General features: G+C 33.6%; 1 protein-coding gene across 1 annotated transcript in view; it reads left to right on the top strand.

Annotated features, from left to right (window-relative positions):
* The window catches only part of KIF21A (kinesin family member 21A), a 117,056-nt gene that overhangs the window by 43,686 nt on the left and 50,313 nt on the right, over positions 1 to 23,057 (top strand). The window contains exons 2-12 of the mRNA XM_088025578.1: positions 27 to 249; positions 380 to 562; positions 1,936 to 2,085; positions 2,797 to 2,931; positions 3,693 to 3,860; positions 5,654 to 5,769; positions 10,268 to 10,463; positions 10,864 to 11,053; positions 11,406 to 11,469; positions 16,294 to 16,497; positions 21,896 to 21,934. Coding sequence (XP_087881704.1) covers positions 27 to 249; positions 380 to 562; positions 1,936 to 2,085; positions 2,797 to 2,931; positions 3,693 to 3,860; positions 5,654 to 5,769; positions 10,268 to 10,463; positions 10,864 to 11,053; positions 11,406 to 11,469; positions 16,294 to 16,497; positions 21,896 to 21,934 — 1,668 coding nt within the window. The remainder of the gene's footprint in view (positions 1 to 26; positions 250 to 379; positions 563 to 1,935; positions 2,086 to 2,796; positions 2,932 to 3,692; positions 3,861 to 5,653; positions 5,770 to 10,267; positions 10,464 to 10,863; positions 11,054 to 11,405; positions 11,470 to 16,293; positions 16,498 to 21,895; positions 21,935 to 23,057) is intronic.

Here is a 23,057-nt window from a genome sequence, read left to right as displayed (position 1 = left end):
TTATTTTTTCCAACTATTTCTCACAGAATAAGACCACAGCTTGCCAAAGAGAAGATTGAAGGATGCCATATTTGTACATCTGTCACACCAGGAGAACCTCAGGTCTTCCTAGGGAAAGATAAAGCTTTTACTTTTGATTATGTGTTTGACATTGAATCTCAGCAAGAGCAGATCTACACTCAATGTATAGAAAAACTAATTGAAGGTTGTTTTGAAGGATACAATGCTACTGTTTTTGCCTATGGACAAGTAAGTACCAAATTATTTTCATAGAAGCTGTAACTTTTCAGAAGTGTCAATTCACTTGCACTTTTTGTTTCTTGAACTTATGTTATTGATATCAAGCATGCATTTTTCTTTGTTCTCTTCTTTTATTCAGACTGGAGCTGGCAAAACATATACAATGGGAACAGGATTTGATGTTAACATCATCGAGGAAGAACAGGGTATTATTTCTCGTGCTGTTAAACACCTTTTCAAGAGTATTGAAGAAAAAAAACACACTGCAATTAAAAATGGGCTTCCTCCTCCAGATTTTAAAGTGAATGCCCAATTCTTAGAGGTAATAGTCTAATTGTGTCATTAGTTTCCTTTATATCTTATCCTTAAGACCATAACTCTTATGACTTTATACTCCCAGTTTCTAGTATAGTATTTGGCACTTAGTGCTTAATAAATAACATTTGAGTAAATTAATTTTAGGTAATAGGTCATAGTAACAATAGATAATAAATAATAAATATTCTTTCTTATTGGTATTAAAAATTATAAACACTTGACCGGAGTCCATAGGGTAAAACAATATTGTTTATTTCAGACTCCATCTTATAATTACTGTTGTAGTGTAGGCAGGCTCACAAAGATCTGGGACCTCAGCAGCTAAGAAGGAGGGGAGATGTGCAGCATAATAGGATTGAGGCTATAGCACTAGTTGGGTTGCAAAAACTGGTATTGCTGCAAGGATAGGCCTATGTTTTATGCAATGTCCAAAGGTTGGGGCAGGTTTGGATTAATTTAGGGCAGTCTAGTCTGGTGGGAGGAACATGACAGTAAGAGGACATCTGGGATTTGAGCAATATTGCAGTTAGGTGGATGGCAACATTATAATTCTGGGTGCTTTGTTCAAAGAGTGTTCTAGTCTAGATTGCCTGAGCTAATCATTTTTGATCATTGATGAAATAGTTTGTTCAGGATTATATAGCATGAAATAGAAAACCTAATTCAAATTAACATCAATTATCTTACTCCTGGTTTTAATGGACATCCCAATTTAATAAAAACTGAGACTAATGTAACTATGTACTTCTTACCAAAAGAAAGGTAATTAGTAGTGGAAAAGAAAAGAAACAGTGTTTTCTGCCTTCCCTTTCACTGTCCAAATGTTGTTAGGCATTGTGACTATAAGCATATTGATAGAAAAATAGGTGTATGCATCCTCTTCTAAGGTATAATCTTCTTAGCCACTATTGATACAGAAACAGTAATATTATTGCTGACCTTGGAAAAATACTAAGTATTAATTTTTAGATACATTAAGAAAGGTTGTAGGACAATAGGAAATATTTTTAGCTGAAGCAGTAAAAATTCTTAAAATCTTCTCTAAGCTTCAGATTTGTTTGCTTTTGGTATTTCTGCATTTACTTAATATTTATAAATATTTGTTTATCTCTTGCAAATGATTAATAGATCATTTTAGCTAGTTTTCAACTCATTAGTCATGATTAAGTCATTTACTGTTCTTACTCATATAAAGAAATCTGACATTTATTTGTATTTGTAGTAATAATTTTATCATTCATTTTTATGTGTTATTTTAAAGAAATATGTTATTTTGAAAATGTTTTAAGATATGTTAGAAAGATAATATGCAATATATGTTAATAGCCATGAGGCAATTTCTACTAAAATTAAGCTTATAATATTTCTTTGTGATAGCTATATAATGAAGAGGTCCTTGACTTATTTGATACCACTCGTGATATTGATGCAAAAAATAAAAAATCAAATATAAGAATTCATGAAGATTCAACTGGAGGAATTTATACTGTGGGCGTCACAACACGTACTGTGAATACAGAATCAGAGGTGACATTTATGTTAAAGTTAAAATAGAATATATTTGGCTTTATTTAATCATCAGCTTTACTGATAGTTTGCTTGAGATCAAGAATGAAATTTGTATCCATATGTGTAATATAGAGTTAAAAATCTTGTCTTCTTCCCCCATATTTTTTTATATCAGGATTTTATTATCTACAATGTCAAGGTTATGATAAAGTCAGTACATTTATCATAGCATGAAAAGAATCTAAGGCAATGTATGTATAGTTTTCTTTCACAGCTAGAGAGAGTTAGATCATTGAAGGTGAAGGCTGAGATGCCAATCCTTGGTTTCCTTTTGCTGTCACGTATGTAGGACTATAGCATGGTTCCTAAAGGGAAACTATTAAGAAAAGTTACAGAAAAGTATTTCAAGAGAAGATATAGAAGGGCCCCAGTAATTCAACTTGTTGCTTAGTTTGTTCCCAAGTGTTCTACTGTAACAGTTTTGGAATGGAAGCTGCAAATGTCAGCAAATGACAAACAATGGAATCTCAGTGTTTTCTCCTATTAAAAAAATAATACACTATTATACTGAGAAGTTCAGCTCAGAAAGTGCCTGTAACTAAAATAATATGAAAAGCCACATCTTTTATATCCCCTAATATGGTAGGTTTTGACCATTAGCTTAGATTTCTGATTGTATGGTGTCTTGTTTAAATATTGTTCAAGTAAAATCTTTCTTTTCCTTTCCAGATGATGCAGTGTTTGAAGCTGGGTGCTTTATCCCGGACAACTGCTAGTACCCAGATGAATGTTCAGAGCTCTCGTTCACATGCCATTTTTACCATTCATTTGTGTCAAACCAGAATGTGTCCCCAAATAGATGCTGTGAGTTTTAGTTCTAATTTTTTCTTTCTTCTCTTCTCTTCTCTTTTCTCCTTCCTTCCTTCCTTCCTTCCTTCCTCCCTCCCTCCCTCCCTCCCTTCCTTTCTTCCTTCCTTTCTTCCTTCCTTTCGATCTTATTTATTTATTTAGCTGAGCAGGGAGCCCGACGCAGGACTCTGGGATCATGACCTGAGCTGAAGGCGGACACTTAGCCAACTGAGCCACCCAGGCGCTCCTTTAGTTCTAATTTCTTACACTTTCAGGCTTCATTTTCCTAAAAATCCACATAAATCCCAGGAGAGTACATTTAAGCCAAATTTAGTTTGGCTAATGATTCCTTTTCTTAATGAGATGCTTCTGATTGTATTTAAACTGAAGCTGGCCAACTATGTAAGATTTTGAAATAAAAAAAATGGATATGTGTCTGCAGCAACTAGAAAGCAAGCCCTGGCTTAATGGTGATGGATGTAGTCACCCGAGACCCTTTGCTTTTGAGGACTGTGCATTACAGGTTTCTCTTCATCAACATAAGCAAAGCCTCAGCTGATAACAGTTGGTTTCTGACTGGCAAGTTTCTTTCTACCTTTGCCTAAACTTCTTATTGCCAGTAGATTTTTTTTGTATTAAATTTATTTGGCTACTTGCCTATTTTTGAATGCTATGTTTATATTTATTGAATATATGCATAATGAGCGCAAGGTGGGGTTGGAGGATATTTAGTGTCACATTAATAAAATATTTTTTATTATTTTCCTCAATTGCAGGAAAATGCAACTGATAATAAGGTGATTTCTGAATCATCACAGCTGAATGAATTTGAAACCTTGACTGCAAAGTTCCATTTTGTTGATCTGGCAGGATCAGAAAGACTGAAGCGTACTGGAGCTACTGGCGAGAGGGCAAAAGAAGGCATTTCCATCAACTGTGGACTTGTATGTGCTTTTCCCTTCTGTAACACATAATACCCAAGTGGAAATCCTTCATGTGCTGAGCTGAGAAATGAAAGTTACAATAAACTTATAAACTTAGGAGTAATGCACATTATAGGCTTTCTTTCTTTAAAACATTGCAAATTTTTACATGTGTATAAATTTAGTTGGATTAAATTTTATGATATATGCAGAAAATAATATATATAGTAGAAATGATTTTAAAAATTCTTCCCACCTTTAAAAATAAATTGTCAAAATCAGCATTTAATATTAAATATTTTATGGGATGACTTTCAAAGTAGATTTTTTGCTAACATTTTATGTCAGTCATTTTATTTTGGGAATTATCAATTTTTTTAAAGTAATGATCGTTTTAAAATGAGAATTTTGAAAATTTTCCTGTTAGGAGTTAATTTTAATACCATGCCACCTAGTGGTGGTTTTCGTGGCAAACCACCTTGTGTTTGTTAGTATAAGGCTTCTGTTACATAGATAAAAAAGTTTTAGGGCAAGTTTTTGTATAATAAATCTTTTCCTATTGACTTTCATTATAAAATTGGATGTGTGTTCCTGCATAAAAGTAGTGGCATCCCTAAATGCAGATAGCATCAGGGTCTGTGTTTTCTGCTTTGCTGCTCTCCCTTCCTGCCTAGAGCTGGGGACTCCAATCAGATGGTCCTATTTTACTGTTGTCCAGGATTTGCTCCTAGATGATTGTAACTCATTTGGGGTGGAAATTAACAACCAGGACTGAGTAGAGAGAGCCAGACTTCCCAACTCCAACACCCATCTTGATGCTTACACTATGGTTCAGTGTTAGTGTTAAAGGGAGTGACCTGGATCCTAGACTTTGTGTAGGAGATAAAATCACGGTAGAATTTCCATTTGTGCTGTCAGGAAAAAACAAAAGCCATTGGTCTGTTTTTTTGTTTAGGCCACTGAAACGTGTTCAGATACGTCTGGTAAAGTTTCAGTGTGGCCAGTGGTTAAAACTGAAGCTTCTCTGGAGAAGACACTAAGACACAATGTGATGCTGATGTCAGTCTTTGCAGGATCCATTGGTCCTGACAAAAACATCGTGATTATCTGTTTGCATTACTGAAGGAGAGTGTGACCAAGGTCTAGGATAGTGCTTATGCTTTAGGTGCCAGTTCACTGTGGTAGGAAAAACAGTAGGAGTGTCAGGAGGAGTGACGAGAGAGTTCTGTAATTTGACCTACTTTTTAAATATTGGATGAATAGCTCATAGACTCATTGTATTTCTAGAGATAGCTACACCTGTGTTAGGAACACCTTATTCAGAAAAATAATACTGATATTTTTATTATGGTTCAAGAAGATTTTGTTTTTCCACAAGGAAGCTATATTGCAGTAAGAAAACTTCATGAATTTGTTAAACTACCTAAACATTTTATTTCTTCATAGAGTTGAGAAGAATTTGAAACATGAATTGACAATTTTCTGAGGATACAACCTGATGTTCTGATAATTCTAGAGATGGTTAAGTGGTGCCAATTTTGTCACATTTCTATTTTTAAAGAAAATCTCTGAATAGAAATTTTAGGTAATGTGAGTTATGGGTATATTATAGCACTACATTTTGAGTGGTGTTAGTTTTTAGTAGTTAATATAGAAGAACTTGAAGTATACTTCATACTTCAAAATACAAATGTGAAACAAAATCAAATATCTTCTCAATTCTGTCATGTCTCCATATTATTCTTTATAAGCTTTTTTATTTAAAAGTGTTATAATTACTAAAATTTTATTACTTTCTTCTCTCTCTCTTTTAGTTGGCACTTGGCAATGTAATAAGTGCACTGGGAGATAAGAGCAAGAGGGCCACCCATGTCCCCTATAGAGATTCTAAGCTGACAAGACTGCTACAGGATTCCCTCGGGGGTAATAGGTATGCATAAGTGATTATCCTCCATATTCCTGAATTTCACTTACTTATTAATTTTGAAGTAAATTTGTAAAGTGATTTCTAAGAACTGTTTTTATTATAAAGCAAATTAATAGAATGAGGAACTAATACTTTTTAAGTGCCTAAAATGTGTGAGTCTTTTTGTATGTGATTATTTCACAAAATCCTTAATAATATCCCTTGATGTAGGTGTTATTGTTGCTATTTTACAGATAAGGAAATTGAAATCCATAGAGGTTAAGTAATTTATTCAAAATCACTTAGCTTGTAAGTGAATGTACTTTTTCTACTATATCATAATTTCTGCTTTTAGTGCTTGGCACATAGCAGATACCTAATACAATTTTGTTGAAAAATAAATGCTGTCTCCTAGGTAATTACAAGGTAATTAAATATTGATACTTTTTACAAAGTCTCCTAAATTTTTTTTTAAAGATTTTATTTATTTATCTGAGACAGAGAGAGAGAGGGAGAGCATATGCATGAGGTGGGGGGAGGGGGAGGGAGAGGGAGGCTCTCTGCTAAGCAAGGAGCCCAACCTCAGGCTCGATCCCAGAACCCTGGCATCATGATCTGAGCTGAAGGCAGACACTTAACCAACTGAGCCACCCAGGTGCCCCAAAGTCTCCTAACATTTAACATTTTTTTTATATGCAGAAAAACTTTTTTTAATGTCAATTGAATGAATACAGGGTGTTTGCTGTTTATTAACTTTGTCAATATCACTGATATTCCTCTTTTTCTATACTTTGCATCAATCTGATATATTTCATCAGCTAAACTCATTCTTTTAGTAGTAAATACATTCCTTTTTGTAAACATCAACATGTAGGCTTTACAAGTGGAAACATTTTTGGCATTTAAATTCAATCATAGTGTAATGGAACAAGTTACAGACAACCACAGTGAATCTATTTTACAGTGTTTTCAATGGTCTGACACATTTATTGGAAAGATTATTAGATGCTATAAAATTATCTGGTAATTACATTTACAGATTTCCTTTTTGAACAACTATTATCCAAAGAATTTTGATAATTTTGATAATAATATCAATCTGGGTCTTAACTATAATGAGACCAATTTTTGTTTTTAAGCCAAATAGAAATTTTTCAGGTTTGCTAAATTGTAGTCCTTTCCTATATTTATTTCTTAATTATAAAACAAAGCAGAGATGATAAATGTCTTCCCTTTATAGTACTTTTGAATACTTTAATGCTTCTGAAGGTTTGCTTGCCCTATAAGCAGTCTAAGATATTTGCACTCTGGGTCTTGAATTCCTCTGGAGTTTCAGATTGGCTACAGCTAGATAGTGATTGGCTACAGTCTCAGATGTTCCTCACCCATTTCCTTACTGAGTGGTAACTCTTCAGCAGAAAAAAACCTCTTCTAATTCCATCCTTAATGAGCCTCAATTCCTGCTTAAAATTTTGAAATTGAACTTCTAGTTCAAAAGCATTATACTTTGTATACATCTTAGAGAACAGAATACCTTCGTTTTGTAAAGTTTGTATCAAATTACTCTTAAAAGAAAAATTAGGGGGCCCCTGGGTGGCTCATTCCACTGGGCTTCGGCTCAGGTCATGATCTCAGGGTCCTGGGATCGAGCCCCACGTCGGGCTCCCTGCTCAGCGGGGAGTCTGCTTCTCCCTCTGCTGCTCCCCGTGCTTGTGCTCTCTCGCTCTGTCTGTCAAATAAATAAAATCTTAAAAAAAAAAGAAAAATTAGATCAAAGACATTATTGCAAAAAATCTGTGTCTATGTGCATAACTTAGTGACTTTTATTTTCTTAATGAAACTGGCTTTCACAAATTTATAATGTTTAATACAACATTACAACAAATTTATAGCAAAAATTCTGAAAAAGACAGAAACACGTAAAGCAGAGATAAAAATCAGTTATATTTCTATTACCTACAGGTAACTACTGTTAACATTGTGATGTATTTCCTCCCTAATGTATGATATAATATGACATATGGTATAACATGATAAATAATATATGATATATAACATAATAACCTATTTAAGTAATATGTTTCCTTTAAAACAGAATTGTGGTTTTATATAAATTTTAAAAATAAACAACTTTAATGTTTTCTTTGACTTTTTCATAAATATAGCCATTCTTGAAATTTGTATCTTTGGGATTTTATTTAGTATGTGATCTTTTCCCTATACAATAGATCTTAGCTCCTCTCATTCCTGACTTTCACCATTCTCCTTTAGCACTTGATCCCAGTGCTTCTCAAAATAGTTGTGAAGGGCAAGTTCTTCTACCCCACTCCCCAATTTGTGGTGGGTTTGTACTGTGTATGACTATACTCAGCTTGCCCATTTGTGACTTACCATGTAAGTTTGAAAACACTGCACTGCTCTATACTACATTCAGTGAGATGAGGTCATGGATTATAGCAAGTTCGAATGTTGTAAACGTCTAAAATGATTACGCTTAATTTCTGTATTTATTGTGAACATGTAACAAATAATTAGACTTGCACTGAACTGAGGATTATACTTTGAGTAGTCCTGTTCTCTAATCAGTGTCCATAACCATCACTCTCACTTGATTACCTTATTTTCTTCATTAAAAGAGAGAGCTAGAGATGCATGAATTATTTTTTTAAAAGATTTGATTTATTTGAGAGAGAGAGAGAGCACAAGCAGGGAGCAGGGGCAGAGGCAGAAGGAGAGGGACAAGCAGATTCCCTGCTGAGCAGAGGCCGATGCGGGGCTTGATTCCAGCACCCTGAGATCATGACCTGAGCCAGAGTACTGACTGAGACACTCAGGCTCCTCTGCATGAATTATTTTAACTTTCTGGGTCTCTAATAAGTAAATATATATACGTGACACACATCACAATTCCTAATGACCTATTAGATTCCAGTATTGGGTTATACAAAGTATATTGATGAATTAAAACTTGATGATCCTTATCCTCTAGGAGTTTAGGGTCTAAGAGTTGGGGTCTATAAACTTTCACAATAATAATAATAAAATCAACAAAAAAGGGATACATAGAGGATATGAGGAAAAGAAAGAGAGTAGGCAAACTGAAGTTTGAATTCTTGGACTAGATGATACCAGTGTTGGATCTTGAAAAATAGTAAGAGTAAATACAGATTAACAAGCATTGTTAAGGGGTGCCTGCGAGGCTCAGTCGTTAAGCATCTGCCTTCCGCTCAGGTCATGATCCTGGAGTCCTGGGATTGAGTCCCGCATTGGGCTCCCCACTCTGCGGGAAGCCTGCTTCTCCCTCTCCTACTCCCCTTGCTTGTGTTCCCTCTCTTCCTGTGTCTCTCTCTGTCAAATAAATAAATAAAAATCTTTAAAAAAATAAAAAATATATATTTAAAAAAACAAGCATTGTTAAGGGAAAAAGATGGGTTGAATGGGACCCCTTTTAAAAGGGTTACTATGAGTGCTGTGTGGAGATTATTAGTGGAAGGTGGCAGCGGAAGCCAACTAGGAGGCTACAGTTTAGAATTAATAGGCATAAATTTCCTATAAGAGTGGGTAAATTAGCTCCTTAATTGCTGTTCGTATACATTTTCCAGTTAGTGTTAAGTTCTGATTACAATCTCCATGTCTGTTTCATTGACAAAATAGCGGGGAATACTAAGCATTTCGCTATCCTGTTCTTTGGTTGACAAAGCAATTCATCTTGACCAAAAAGAACTGTTTTCCTTTTTTCTTTCTGTGTAATCTGGCCAAAAACTCAGGAACTTTGACCACTCAGTCACAAATGAGGTTTTATAATGTAAAACATGTGGATTTACTAAATATTCTTCTTGTTCAGATGATAGGATTTTGTGTAAATTTCTTTGCTGACAAAAAATCAGGATACAAGTGGGGTGCCTGGGTGGCTCAGTTGGTTAAGCATCTGCCTTCAGCTCAGGTCATGATCTCAGGGTTCTGGGACCGAGCCCCAAGTCATGCTGTCTGCTCTGCAGTGAGTCTGCTTCTCCCTCTACCTCTGCCTGCCGCTCCCCCTGCTTGTGCTCTCTCTCTCACTTTCTTTCTGTCAAATAAATAAATAAAATCTAAAAAAAATTCAGGATACAAATAATTAAATAAAAAGAAAATAAATGTGTAATACTGAAATATTATGTAGGTAATGAAAGAAATGATTTTTGAATACAGTTTGTCATTACTATGGATAGGTTAAATTTTAGAATTATTTGTTTGCATTGCTTCAGAAATATTTTATAAAGAGATGAGAAATAAATATATGCACTTGCACTTTCTCAAAGTATTATGGGTAAAAGAAAAATAATATAATTTCATTTTCCCCAATTTCACCTAAGTAGATAGTCTTAAAGCATGGGGACTTATAAATTTGCTTTTATTTTTAAGTTAGTAGTATCAATCTTTTAGTATCTTGAAGATAAGAAAAAAGGCAGGATATTAAAAATGCTTATTTCAGTGTTTTGTGTGCTTTTTTTCTGTAAACCTAATTATTCTTTTTAACTTTCAGCCAAACAATTATGATAGCATGTGTTAGCCCTTCAGACAGAGATTTTATGGAAACCTTAAATACTCTGAAATATGCCAATCGAGCTAGAAATATCAAGAACAAGGTGATGGTCAATCAGGACAGAGCTAGTCAGCAAATCAATGCACTTCGTAGTGAGATCACACGGCTTCAGATGGAGCTCATGGAGTACAAAACAGTGAGTGAATGGGTTTGACTTTGCATTTTGTGGTGTATCTTGTGAAGAAGTGATGCCTTCTTGTGATGGCTTATACATAACATATCTCCAGAGTCTCTTGTCTGTCAAAATAGTAGCTTCCTTCCTTTTGGAGATCGAATTCTTTAGTTTTCCTTGTGGGTAACTTTTAATATTGTCCAGTCTATCAACCTGACCAACCTCTTGTTTCAAAAGCCTTCCTTAGTCCCTATCTTTAGTGACAAATGCACCACAGAGGGATGTAGTAGAGGGAAAAAGATCTCTTTTGCCTCAAGGCTACTAAAACAAAAGGGCCCTTTGTTGAAGATGTGTTGTATCTTTAAACAAAACTCTTGTGTATGTAAGACCCCTTAACAAGCAAGGAAATATTTTCCTTTCCTAGGGTAAAAGAATAATCGACGAAGAGGGTGTGGAAAGCATCAATGACATGTTTCATGAGAATGCTATGCTACAGACTGAAAATAATAACCTGCGTGTAAGAATTAAAGCCATGCAAGAGACAGTTGATGCATTGAGGACCAGAATCACACAGCTTGTTAGCGATCAGGCTAACCAGGTTCTTGCCAGAGCAGGTATGTGTATAAAGTGGGATAAGTGAGGGATTAACTCCTGGAGGGCAGGGAACATTCTTTGTGCTCATTAATTACCTGGAACATTTCAAGTAGAAATATCAATCTGTGTATATACAGTCTGTGATTTTAAGTTAAATACTTAATTTATAAAAAATGCATTCTTGAAGAAACAAAATGTGGCTTTAGCTCTGTAATATTATTTTATTGTCTGCTTATATAACTAAGGGTAGGAAATCTGCTGTATGAATTGTGTTTTAAAGCATTATTATTTTGTTTCCATAACTTTTTTTCTTTGATTCTGTTTTGAAGTTTAATTTAAAGAAAATTCTTAATTTCATGTTCTGTCTTGCAGGTGAAGGGAATGAGGAGATCAGTAATATGATTCACAGTTACATCAAAGAAATTGAAGATCTCAGGTACAGTTCATGTTCTTTAATATGTAATGCACATGTTTTGGGTTTTGTAGTGTAGTAATATTGTTATTTGTTGAGCTATTGTTTAGTAACTGTTCACGATGATATTTCAGTCCTTTGGTGAGGTTAATTTTAGTAGGTACTTGCCTTTCCCATAATGTCATATTCCAAGCTACTTTTCTCCCTTCTCTTCCCATATTATCCTCCTACTCTAGTTACTGTACTTCTCACTGGGAGCTTACCTAACCTGATGTATAGGACTGGCATAACTGATACCTATAAGGTTACTTTTGGTGCCTTCCCTCCCTGTGCCTCTTTCTCCACCGTTTGGGAATGGTCAACATTAATGTCATTTCTAACTTTTTTTAAAGATTTGTTTATTTTGGAGTGGGGATGGCAGAGGGAGAGGGAGAGAGAGATCTCAAGCAGACCTTCCTGCTGAGCGTATAGCCTGATGAGGGGCTTGATCTCACAATTCATACCATGATCTGAGCCGAACTCAAGAGTTGGACACTTAACCAACTGAGCCATCCAGCCCCCAGGGTCATTTCTAATTTTTTAAATGTCCAGCTGTTTTTTTATGTGAGACTCATTGCATCCCTACCAATTTTCCTGCCTCTCTGGTACATACAGAGGCACCTTCAACACTCATTTCATACAACATACTACAAATGCTCACCATGTGCCAAACACCATGCGTGAACTCCGCAAGTGTGACATGAACAAGGAATTCCCAGTCTAGGTGGGGCAACTTTCATATATAGTCGCATGTAGTAAATGGAATGATAGAAATTAGTTACAAGAACACCCATGCCTGGTGTGGGAAGGTGGAGGAGACCACTGAGCCCAGACTGGGGTAATACAGATTAGAAAGCAGGTCAGGGACAAAGTTAATTTCTATATTTTCAGGTTCCATGGTCTGCCCTGATGGCTGAGCTACTTTCTCTTGAAGTAAAACTGCAGTCAGCTCCGTTGGGGGCATATAAGTAGCTCAGATCTTATTTTTGCTACCCATTTGCAAAAAATAACCAAGTGGGGGATCATCTTTCATAGCCACCCTGACACTTCTCTTGTATTTGTGTGCTCTTCCCCTCCAACACTGAGCTGTGTTAGAGTCAGAGATGAGTATTGTTTCCATTGTTTCTGCCTCCACAAGGCGCATTGGATCCCTTAAATGTTTCAGGAAGTGAAAACAAATAAGACATTTGATGTGGTTGCAGATTAAGTTACTCAAGTAACTGTTACCCTTATTTGATGTGTATGTATCTATCTATCTATATATATCTAAGCTTTACCTTTCTGGTGGAGGCTTTTGGGACATTGGGTCCTGGTTCTGTCAGCAGCCAATCTGGACTTACAGTTTCTATCCTGTGTTGACAGTGCTGTTTCCTGCCTACTGCCAAAAACTTATTCTCTGCCCTCACTCTGTAGACCCTTCTTACCATTCCTTGAGACATAACTGATATTTCTATCTTTGAATTCTTAAAGATCCTCTTCCTCCTCTTAGGCTGCTTCTCTTTATCTCTTTTATTTCTTTGGCACTGGTCAATTTTTAAGGCTCATTCTAACCTCTGGTTCTTGTGCTTTATTTCTTTTCTTCTAAAGCCATATCAAAGCCTGATCTCACTATAGGACAAATGGCTTGACTAGTGTCATTATTTCCTACAAACGAGAATCATTTCTACTCCTTATAGTGGCTAACCACAACATCTAATATCTTTCTTTTTCAAGTTCTTGATATAAGACCATTCTTTAAGCCGTTTAGAAAACAGAGATGACTCTTAGGCCCTGAGTTCAATCAGTGATCAAATCTTCCTTGGTGTAAGTTAATGGCTTGCTCTATTTGTCCAAAACTTCTTTGATGGTTCTTTAATTAGGTGTGTCCCACTCCTGATGGTAGTCTTCTAGAATCCCAAAGCTGTAATTTACAATATAAAAATAATGTACATAAAGAATAGGCATAAATGAGCTTTGAATTTAAATTGGATTACCTGGATTGAAATTAAATTTTCTATTTATTAATAAGTGTGTGACCTTGGGCAAGTTCCCTAATATCTCTGTGCTTTAAGTTTGTTCATGTCTAAGAATGAGGTAATAATACCTGCTAGTCTCAAGGAGTTATTATGGGGCTCAAATGAAAGAACAAGATGTCACAGCCTAATGTGATATTATTTAGGTCCAAGTTTGCATATCATTTTTTTCTCTACTAAATCCTACTCCACTCCATATTTCTATCAAAACTTCACCTTTGGAAGGCATTTATTCATAGCTCCTTTAACATAATGCACATTTATGTTGATATATTGCCACTTGGGAATGTTCATATTTAAAGTTTTATTCTAATTGCAAAATAGTACTAGTTTTCTTTTAATAAATTTACATGTCCCATTAGTTATTGTGAAATAATAATGGACACTAATTAATTAATTAATTCTTGTTTTCTTGGGGGGGCTTAAAATTTTTGTAGAAATTTTTGAGAAGATAGGAAAGTATAAAAAAATTAGTCAACCATATTGCTACCATTACTAGAACTGATGTTAACATTTTGGTATATCTCTTTAATGTTTTTTCAATGCATACTTTAGCAAAATTGACATAAGGGTATATATATTGCTTTGCTATCTTTTCTTTGAAATATAAAAAGATATGAGCATTTTTAAATGTTATTAAATATTTTTCTAACATAATTGTTGCATGATTCCATGTGGTACTATCTCGTGGTTGTAATTGATTTGTTTAATTGTCCACTGCTCGATAATTATATCATTTCCAACTTTTTGATAAGGATAGTTATTATTCATTAAATATATTAGCAGTTTGGTGAGTTCTGAATTCATTATATCATTGATCCTCATAACAGTCATAGGAAAACATGTACTTTCATCTCATTTTACTGAGGAAAAAGTAGAGGCTTTTAAAGACTAATAGCCAACAAGTGAGTGACAGAGCTAAGATGCAAGCCCTCAGTCTGCTCCTTCCTAAGGAAGTTTATATCCTTCCCCTGATGATTCACTGCTTGGTCGCTTGTTAAATGAAATGCAGGCAACAGGGTTGATTGGTGAGTGGGAAAAGAAAGAGAGTGTTGTTATCAAAAAAGCCCAAAAAGCAACTTCTGCTAATGTATCTTGGGCTTCATGGAGTTGATCCCTAAAGGTTTCAGCTTTTATCAGCACCAGCATTGAAGAAACATTGAATAAACCTCTATGAAATGCAAACTTAAATCAAGTAATAAAAAAAAGAACTTGTCTGGTTATTATATAAATGAACCAATACAAAACAGGTCATTGTTGATAGCTATTTTATTATATTTTTGTTGATTCTTAACATTCATTATTATGTGCCCAGGCTATATTGAAAATATAGAAAAAGGTAAATATTGACTTTGGGTTTTTATAGTTAAGCTGAGTTTTTATACCTAGGTTATGCTGTTGATTAACAAAATGACAGCATTATACTCAGAAGTTTCTTTAAAATAATGTTGAAATCATTTAACTTGGAAGTTTGTACACAGCTACTTAACCATTTCAAATTACTGTAATTGTTATTCTGCTCACATATGATACCAGACATATAATAAAAGAATTTCATTAAAGAATGTATAAGATACTGACTTGAAACATATTCACTGACTTATGTACATGCTGTTTCTAGCTGCTTCCAACAGTATCATGAATAATTTTCGTAGTGAAAAAACACAGAGCTGACTGCATCTTCTAGAGCTTATAAATTGCAAATTATTTTAACATCTTTCTCTGAAATGCTTGGACATAGCAGAAGTGCTATGCAATATAGTTTTGAGACAGATCTAGTAAGATAGTACTTTCTCCTTATGGCCCTGTCTCAATCACCCTTCTGCCAAATTGACCTTGGAAATCTATTATATTGGAGTAGATAATTGTGTTCTTGATGGTTTAAATCAAGTAGCAATAAAAGACTAGCCTAGTGGACTCTGAATCCCTTTTTGTTTCAAGAGTCCCCTCTTTTAGAACCTCGTCATCCTATGTTATTTTTTTTTTTTTGCATATTACTGACAGTACATACATTATTCTCCTGTCATTATTAGGACTGCTTGAGCAAACAAAAGAATGTTTTCAATTATCAAACTCAGGTTTCCTTGGAGATACCATCTTTTCCCACGCTATGCTTAGGAGCCAGATGTCTTTCAGCCAGTTAGGGGCAAGTTCGACTAAGTATTCCTTACAAAGATTTGGAAATGCTATTATAGCATGATGAATGAGGAACTGAAAGAAAGGGGACCATGCTGCTTGTGGATTTTAAGTTTAAATGATGGGTTTACAAAGCAACATCACTAGTGCCTACTGGCCAGAATGCAACTAATCTAATTACCATAGGCACGTTTGAGCACTAAAAATGTGATTTCAAATTTACAATTATTTAATCAGGGAATTAAAAACATCCTAAACATTAATGTTTGTGAGCACCTTTATTAAAAAAAAAAAAACCTAACCTGTAGCAACATTGAAATACATTTTCAATAACATTTTAGCATACAAAACAATATATTTAAAATGTTCCCTATTTATTGCTAGAGTAGTCAGATTTGTAGAGACAGAAAGTATCATGGTGGTTGCTAGGGGCTAGGAGGAGAGGGAAATGAGGAGTTAATGTTTAATGGGTGCAGAGGTTTAGTTGGAGAAAATGAAAAAGTTCTGGAGGTGGATGGTGGCCGTGGTTGCACTATAGTCTGGATGCACATTGTGCTGCAGAGCTGTATGCTTAAAAATGGTTAGGGTGATAAATTGTATGCTATGAATTGTTTACTACAATAAAAAATGTTTCCTGTTTAAATATATTTTTATTCACTAGGGCGAAATTATTAGAAAGTGAAGCAGTGAATGAGAACCTTCGAAAAAACTTGACAAGAGCCACAGCAAGATCACCGTATTTTAGTGGATCATCAGCTTTCTCTCCTACTATACTGTCTTCAGACAAAGAGACCATTGAAATTATAGATCTAGCTAAGAAAGATTTAGAAAAGCTGAAAAGGAAAGAAAAGAAGAAGAAAAAAAGGTAGTGTTATAAAGTCACTGCTATATGAATCCCTGTTTTTCTTTCTTTTCAGGATATCTTAATTTGCAATTACAGTGAGTATATATATATAGTCTCACAGTATATTAATAAGGGAAATGTCATTTAAATTAGCTGAAAATTATAATGATATACTTTTAATGGTTTATCTCTACTTGTATGTAAGAAAAATAAGTTCATTATAATAATATGGTAGTAGATTTTATTTAGATATGACAAGGTAAAATTACTATTAGAAATTATTTTATTATTTTTCAAATAGCTGCTTTTGCATTCCATTCATCTTTTCTGCAAAGCTTGCTCTACCATTACCACTCACTGTTTTCATTTCTTTCCCATTTTCTAATGCAATTAAGTAGTCTCATGGATATAATCTGATTCCGTCTAGATTAGTTTAACTAAAGGCTAAACTAATCCATCAGGCTGTCATTTAATGTCATTTGGTCTCTTCAGTATTTTCTGCAGGGCTTCTAATTTGATTATGTCAAAGTTATTTATGTTATTTTAGACCTTTTGAATCAAAAAGGAGTTACTCAGCTTTTTACCACTGTTCTAGGCTTTCTTTTCCTTGCATCCTGATAATAGCTTCCTCTGAAATCAACTGGGTGCGAAGAAGAGGAAAATAAAAATTTGACCACTTGTAATGTGTGAGTGGTTAAATATTCACAAATTCATTATGTGTCTACATATTGATTATGTGGTGCAGTCACATTACTTACTAAATATATTTTAAACCTGCCAGTCAAATTAATTTTAAGCATTTTTGGCTAGATATTCAAAAGGGGGCACAGCTATCAAATGGTTTGTTACAAGAGTCTTGCTTTGTAGAATTATTATTAACATTTAGTCTACCTGCTTCTTTGCTCAGTTTATTTAGAAATTTATTTAGGCAACCAGGCATTTCTTCCTTGAACAGTCCAGTTGACTAAAGTAATTGGAGATTTAAATTTTTCAAGTTAATTCTGCTGTGTGTCCTTCAGTTAAAAAGGAATGATTAGAATAATTAAAAACAAGGAGTTACACATTTATGGTTAGGAGGCATTGCAACTGAAATTGCATTCTTAAGATACTAACGTCTTAATAGGTGTTTTTCTTGGATGACTGATTATGGCAGCAGTAAGATATATAATGATTAGCTTTTATGCAGCGTAGTTAAAACTGAAACAGTGATCACAGAATTATATGTGATCCAACATACTGCTTGAATGAAAATGAGATTTTTGCACACGACTTACTATTTTCTTGTAAAATTCAGTTTCGTAGTTGGTCAAAATATCAAATATTAGGACTTGTTTTTAAAGGTCTTGGTTTTGTTCATGAATAATAAGTATAAGAAAGGGTATCTTTCTCAAGGTCGTGAACTGATTCTGTTGTTTCATTTTGAGGTAAATCTATAGATGTTACCATAATCACCTGTTTGGTATGAATAATGAAAAATAGGGATCCCAATAGAAACCTAGGCTGTCTTGATATTTTTATAGTGAGCATAGGTACCCTAAAATAATACCTCTGGTGGAGGTTGTTTTTGTGACAATGCAGGGAGATAAGCATTTTGATTGGTAAATAGTACTAAAGGAAAAATATATTATTATTAACATTTGTCCCTGGTGCTTTTAAGGTAAAAAAATTAAATAGCTGTTATTTCAAAGTGAAAAATTGGCTATTTCAATGATTAAGGTGGATGTAATAATTGTTATGGTAAAAATAATAGCAGATGTTAATGCTAAAAAGACCTTACCAAACAACTGTATTTAAACATAAGAACCCGAGTGAAAAACGTGTTATTTTTTAACAAAAAGTGATATGAAATAAAAAAAAATTGGTGAGGAATAAACCAAACTAGATAAGGTAAATTTAGAGATATAACCTTAATCGTCTTGAAAAAAGTGAATGATGGCTTAAAATGAGAAAAATTAATGCTTCCTAAAAATTAATAACCATATATGATACTTTAAAAAATGCTTTATAAAGCATTTTCACATACATGCTATAATAGCATGTCTCTGTAGAACTAAAACCTACATAATGTAGTGTGAACCTAGAAAAAAATTTTCTTGTGTACCATAAACTGCATGACAGCCTTTAGAACCAGTTTATGAATCTGTATTACTCCACGTATAAATTTATAGAATTTAGTACAGTTTTTCTTACCACACTCTATTCAAACCTTGTTGTGGATTTAAACATGAAAATCAATACTGTTTTACTCAGCTTGATTAAAGCATTTCATTTATCAGTGTTAACTTTTTGCTGTAGATCCTAATAACTTTTAGGCTGTGTGTAATGTAAATTCCTATTTTAAAAATAGGAAGCTGCCATTTTAGCTAAAGGGTTTGCTACAGGTTGAAAAAAAGAGTGACTGCAGTTTGTCTAGTCTTCCACTGGAACTCTTTGGAGGCAGCAGCTCCTGTTTAGGTATATTGATTCTGGTTGAGTTGTTTTATATCCCTCATATTTATTTATTTTATTCATCAGAGAAGGCATTGTAAAATTTGGATTCTGCCTCAACCTTACATACATAGTAAGTTCATTTAAAAATTCTTTGGGGGAAAAAAAAAGAAAAAAAATTCTTTGGAATTTGGGACTAATTTTTCTCTAGAAAATGTTATAAATACATATTTTCCAGGTTTCCCAACTGACTCACATAAAGTGATTTTTTTTTTTAATCAATTTGTAGGGTGGTAAGAGCAATTTAGAATGGAAGGGGAAAAGGAAAAAAAGGGGAAAAAAAGCTTTCTTTCCTTTCGTGGATGTAGCCAACCTTCAGGGAAAAAGTGTGAATTTCTGCCTTAGCCATCCTTTTTATTCCATCTTCTGACCCCCTGTGTCCTTATGCAGCCGGTCGTGGTCCATTCCTCCCTTATGTGGTCAATTCTCATGCAATTCACCCTATTCCAAAGTATTCCTGATTCCAAAATCATCTACTTCCTTTTGTCCTCTCCTTAAATTCAAATTTGGGGGCAAAACCATCTATGGCTAAAGGAATCCACACTATATATATATCCCCATTATAACCAATAAGCCTCCTTTCTAAGGATGTTTGTAATTTTGAAAGAGGAAGCATTAATTCAAATACTGAGTGACAGCGACCTCATGAAGAAAAAAAAATCAAGGTTTTGTAGGGAAGATTTTTACCTTCTGCTAGCTGAGGGTTTCCAAGATCTATCTGGGGCTTCACGTTTGGGTTCAGATTTCCTAAGCTGCCCTCATTCTCATAGCTGTGTTCTTTTCTCTCCACTAAAGCCACAAATTATTTAGAAGCTCCATTTCTTTTAATTTACTTTGTTTTGTGTTAGTTTTTGGTTGTAGTGGCTACGGGACCTCTGACAAAGTAAGTGTTGGTAGGAGGAGTGGCAAGTGGGTCATTTTATGTTAGAAACTGCTTTTATGTTCAAGGAGGGCATCATAAGTCCTGTTTTACATGAAAGTTGAACCTTTTTCTGCATCAAAGTCTTTATCAAAGCTACAAAAATTAACTAATATGTGGGGTTTAAGGTTTATTCTTCTACCTGTCTGTGCTTATTTCCTATTGAGCTGTAAAATCATCCATAGTTGTAGATAGGAAAATAAGGGAGTGTAACAAAATAAGGTGAAATAATTGAAGAGACTGTATTACCTCTTTTTCAGTAACAGAAATGTTGAAATTGTTGGCAAGATTTGTCGTTCTCTCTCCTCTTAATACTTTCTCCATGTAATGGAACTAAATGGAATAAAAACTGAACTCCTTTAAGTTATGAAGAAGTATCAGATTATTAGTTTATTTTTCTGCCCCCCCCACTGTCTTTTTGAACTACTTGTTGCAGTGTTGTTTAAAGAAACAATTGAAAAGGCATCTAACATTTACCTACTTATTAGCTCATATCATCCATACATTTTAATAGAGCTCTCTTGTGTTAGATAAACAAAAATTCTGCATATTGGATATAGAAAATTTGGGATCTTTGGCAGGGAACCATATCCTTTGAGCTACTGTAATTCATTTTCATTAGTATAAGCCTACATTAGGCATTGATCCCCATTTTTTGGATATCTAGCTTTAAATGACTTGAATTATAAAAAATTTTACTAATTCATCAGACTGCATTATACTTGTGTTTAGTGGTGTCAGGGTGAAACTCTTGAAACACATAGATTACTTAGGTGATGGCTTTATTTTCCTTTTTCTAGCCATTATACTGGACCTTTTGCTCCCTGGTGAATATCACTCTAGAATTTTTTTCCCAGAAGGATTGCTAGTCTCTTCTTGTAATAGCAATATATAAGTTGATTATGAAAAACAGTTGCAGGCCAACAAATAAAAATCACATGCAAACACATGAAAATAACTGACTTGAAATAATTTATACTTAAGGCCCAGTCTCTTCATTTCATTTCAATATTGATGATTCTGAAAAATATTTTTGGAATTCTCGTTGCAAGTGTGCTATATCAAGATTGCTATATGCTTAATCAGAGCCTAGCACATCTGTCTTTTTGTTTATATGATAAATATTGGTATCCAGTACATTCCATTGAGTAAAGATCCCTAATTCTGTGTATTGAATGTTGTTTAAATTACATTTCAAAGTCTTTAAGTACATAGTTTTAGTTTTTCTTATATTTTTCTGATTCAAGAACAATCTTACTAATGGAAAGTACCACATTTCCCATTTTATTGCCACCTTTGCCTTAATCCTTTTAATAGTTTTTAATTATTAGAACAGTGATATTATGAGATTTTATTTTCAATTAATAAAATTACAGTTTTTCACTGATATCATAACAATCATACTCATTTGACTGTAATACCATTTCATGTATAATTTTGAAATAGAACTTTTTTTTTTAGATTTAGTGATGTTCACATGTAGTATGTTAAAAATAGAAAACAAGTTTTAGAAGTAGCATTCTAGTATGTAGTATTAATGGTATTTTCATATTATGGTATAAAGGCATTACTTTTTGAAGTTCTTTTAATGATGCCATAAAAAGGTCTTTGGGGAAGGCTTAAAAGGAAGAGGATATCATTGAAAGTGGGCTTTTTTGGGGAAACTGAGAAAATTGAACCATTTCAGATTAAAAAAAGCAATGGCATCCAAACACTCTTACTACTGATCAAGTTATATAAACTGAGACTCTACATTTTACTGCTAAATAATTTCAACTATAGCCTATATACTCTTCTTAGATATAATGCTGCTTGTTTTTCTACTTACTTTTTATTCATACAAAATGTATTGCCTTTTTACTGTGTATTGTCCTTTGATGATATCTTTTAAAATTTATTTTAAAGTCTTCAAGCTCATGTATCATTTTTACCTTCTTATCACTTTCGCTTTTTACTGTCTGGTTTGTCCTTCATTGGCTTGGCCTTCCAATACTGTGCCTCGTGATTTTGAAGGCTACAGAAACTTGAGGAAAGCAATCGAGAAGAAAGAAGGTTGGAATATTTCCCAGGTTTTTTATTAAAATGTCATTTAAATACTTAGTTGCCATTCACAAGGAAATATGTTATAGAATTATAGATTGTTTCAGACTAGATTAGCTTGGTGCTCCTAAAATTAATGATGATTTTATAAAATTGACAAATACATCAAATATATTTCTAGAAACTACTTTTTCAGAAGAAAACCCTCACAAGTTACATGGATTAAAATTCAGGCAATTTCACGTGACTTCTGAATAAACTAGCATAATTATGATGGTGACTTACCTATTTTAGACTAAAAATGACCCCTCAAAAACCCACCATGGACTTTCAGAATGTATCTTTCAAAAGCTTGTGAGCAGACTGGGAATTTTTAATTGGGTGGGAATTGAGATTTTGTTGCAGCCCATGCTAAGTCACAGGTGGCTTTTCTTCTCTCTTCCTTATTTGGTGTAGTTTTGGAATATTATATTTGCAATACAAACGTATTTGTATATACAAATATTTTAGTAGTTGTTGGAAAACAACATTAAATGGCAACAAAGCAACAGGAAAATGTGGCCTTATTACAGATAAGATTTATAAGGCGTTTTTAAGGTTGAATTAGAAAAATAAGTGTTGCTTTTAAAATGTATTTGAGGTGAGGATCAGAAACAGGTATTTTCTTTTTTTTGCTTAAAATTTGAGCAAAATTTAGAGGCATGTTTCTGAACTCTCCATATAATAAAAATTAATATTTTAGTCATTCAGAATTATAGTTATTTAAACCAGGATTAAGTAGGATTTTACTTCTTATCAGAACTTCTTTTCATAGATTTTTCTAAACCTCCAGATTATATCATCAAAATGATTAAGAAAATAATATTTAAATATTTTAGAAGCACCGCTTTAGAAATTTCATCTCTTACTTAAAATAAGCCTTTTGAGAACTTTTACTATGCAATAATTAGTTACAGTAATATCTTATTTTAAATATGAAAGCTTAAAAATTTTATTTTCTTAAAATTATTTAATAATTACATTCCACAATTATATTCCACATATTATTTAGTGTTCTGCAGTATCTATAATTTTATTCTATAATTCTATAACTTATTTAAAGTATTCTATAATGAGAATGTAATTCTGATTGTTT

This window comes from Eumetopias jubatus, unplaced genomic scaffold (assembly GCF_037043125.1).
Source record: "Eumetopias jubatus isolate StellerSeaLion01/CBP00866 unplaced genomic scaffold, mEumJub1_p1.0 scaffold_8, whole genome shotgun sequence".
Lineage (NCBI taxonomy): Eukaryota > Metazoa > Chordata > Mammalia > Carnivora > Otariidae > Eumetopias > Eumetopias jubatus.
Note: the sequence above shows the minus strand (reverse complement) of the source record. Positions and strands in the feature narration are given on the sequence as shown.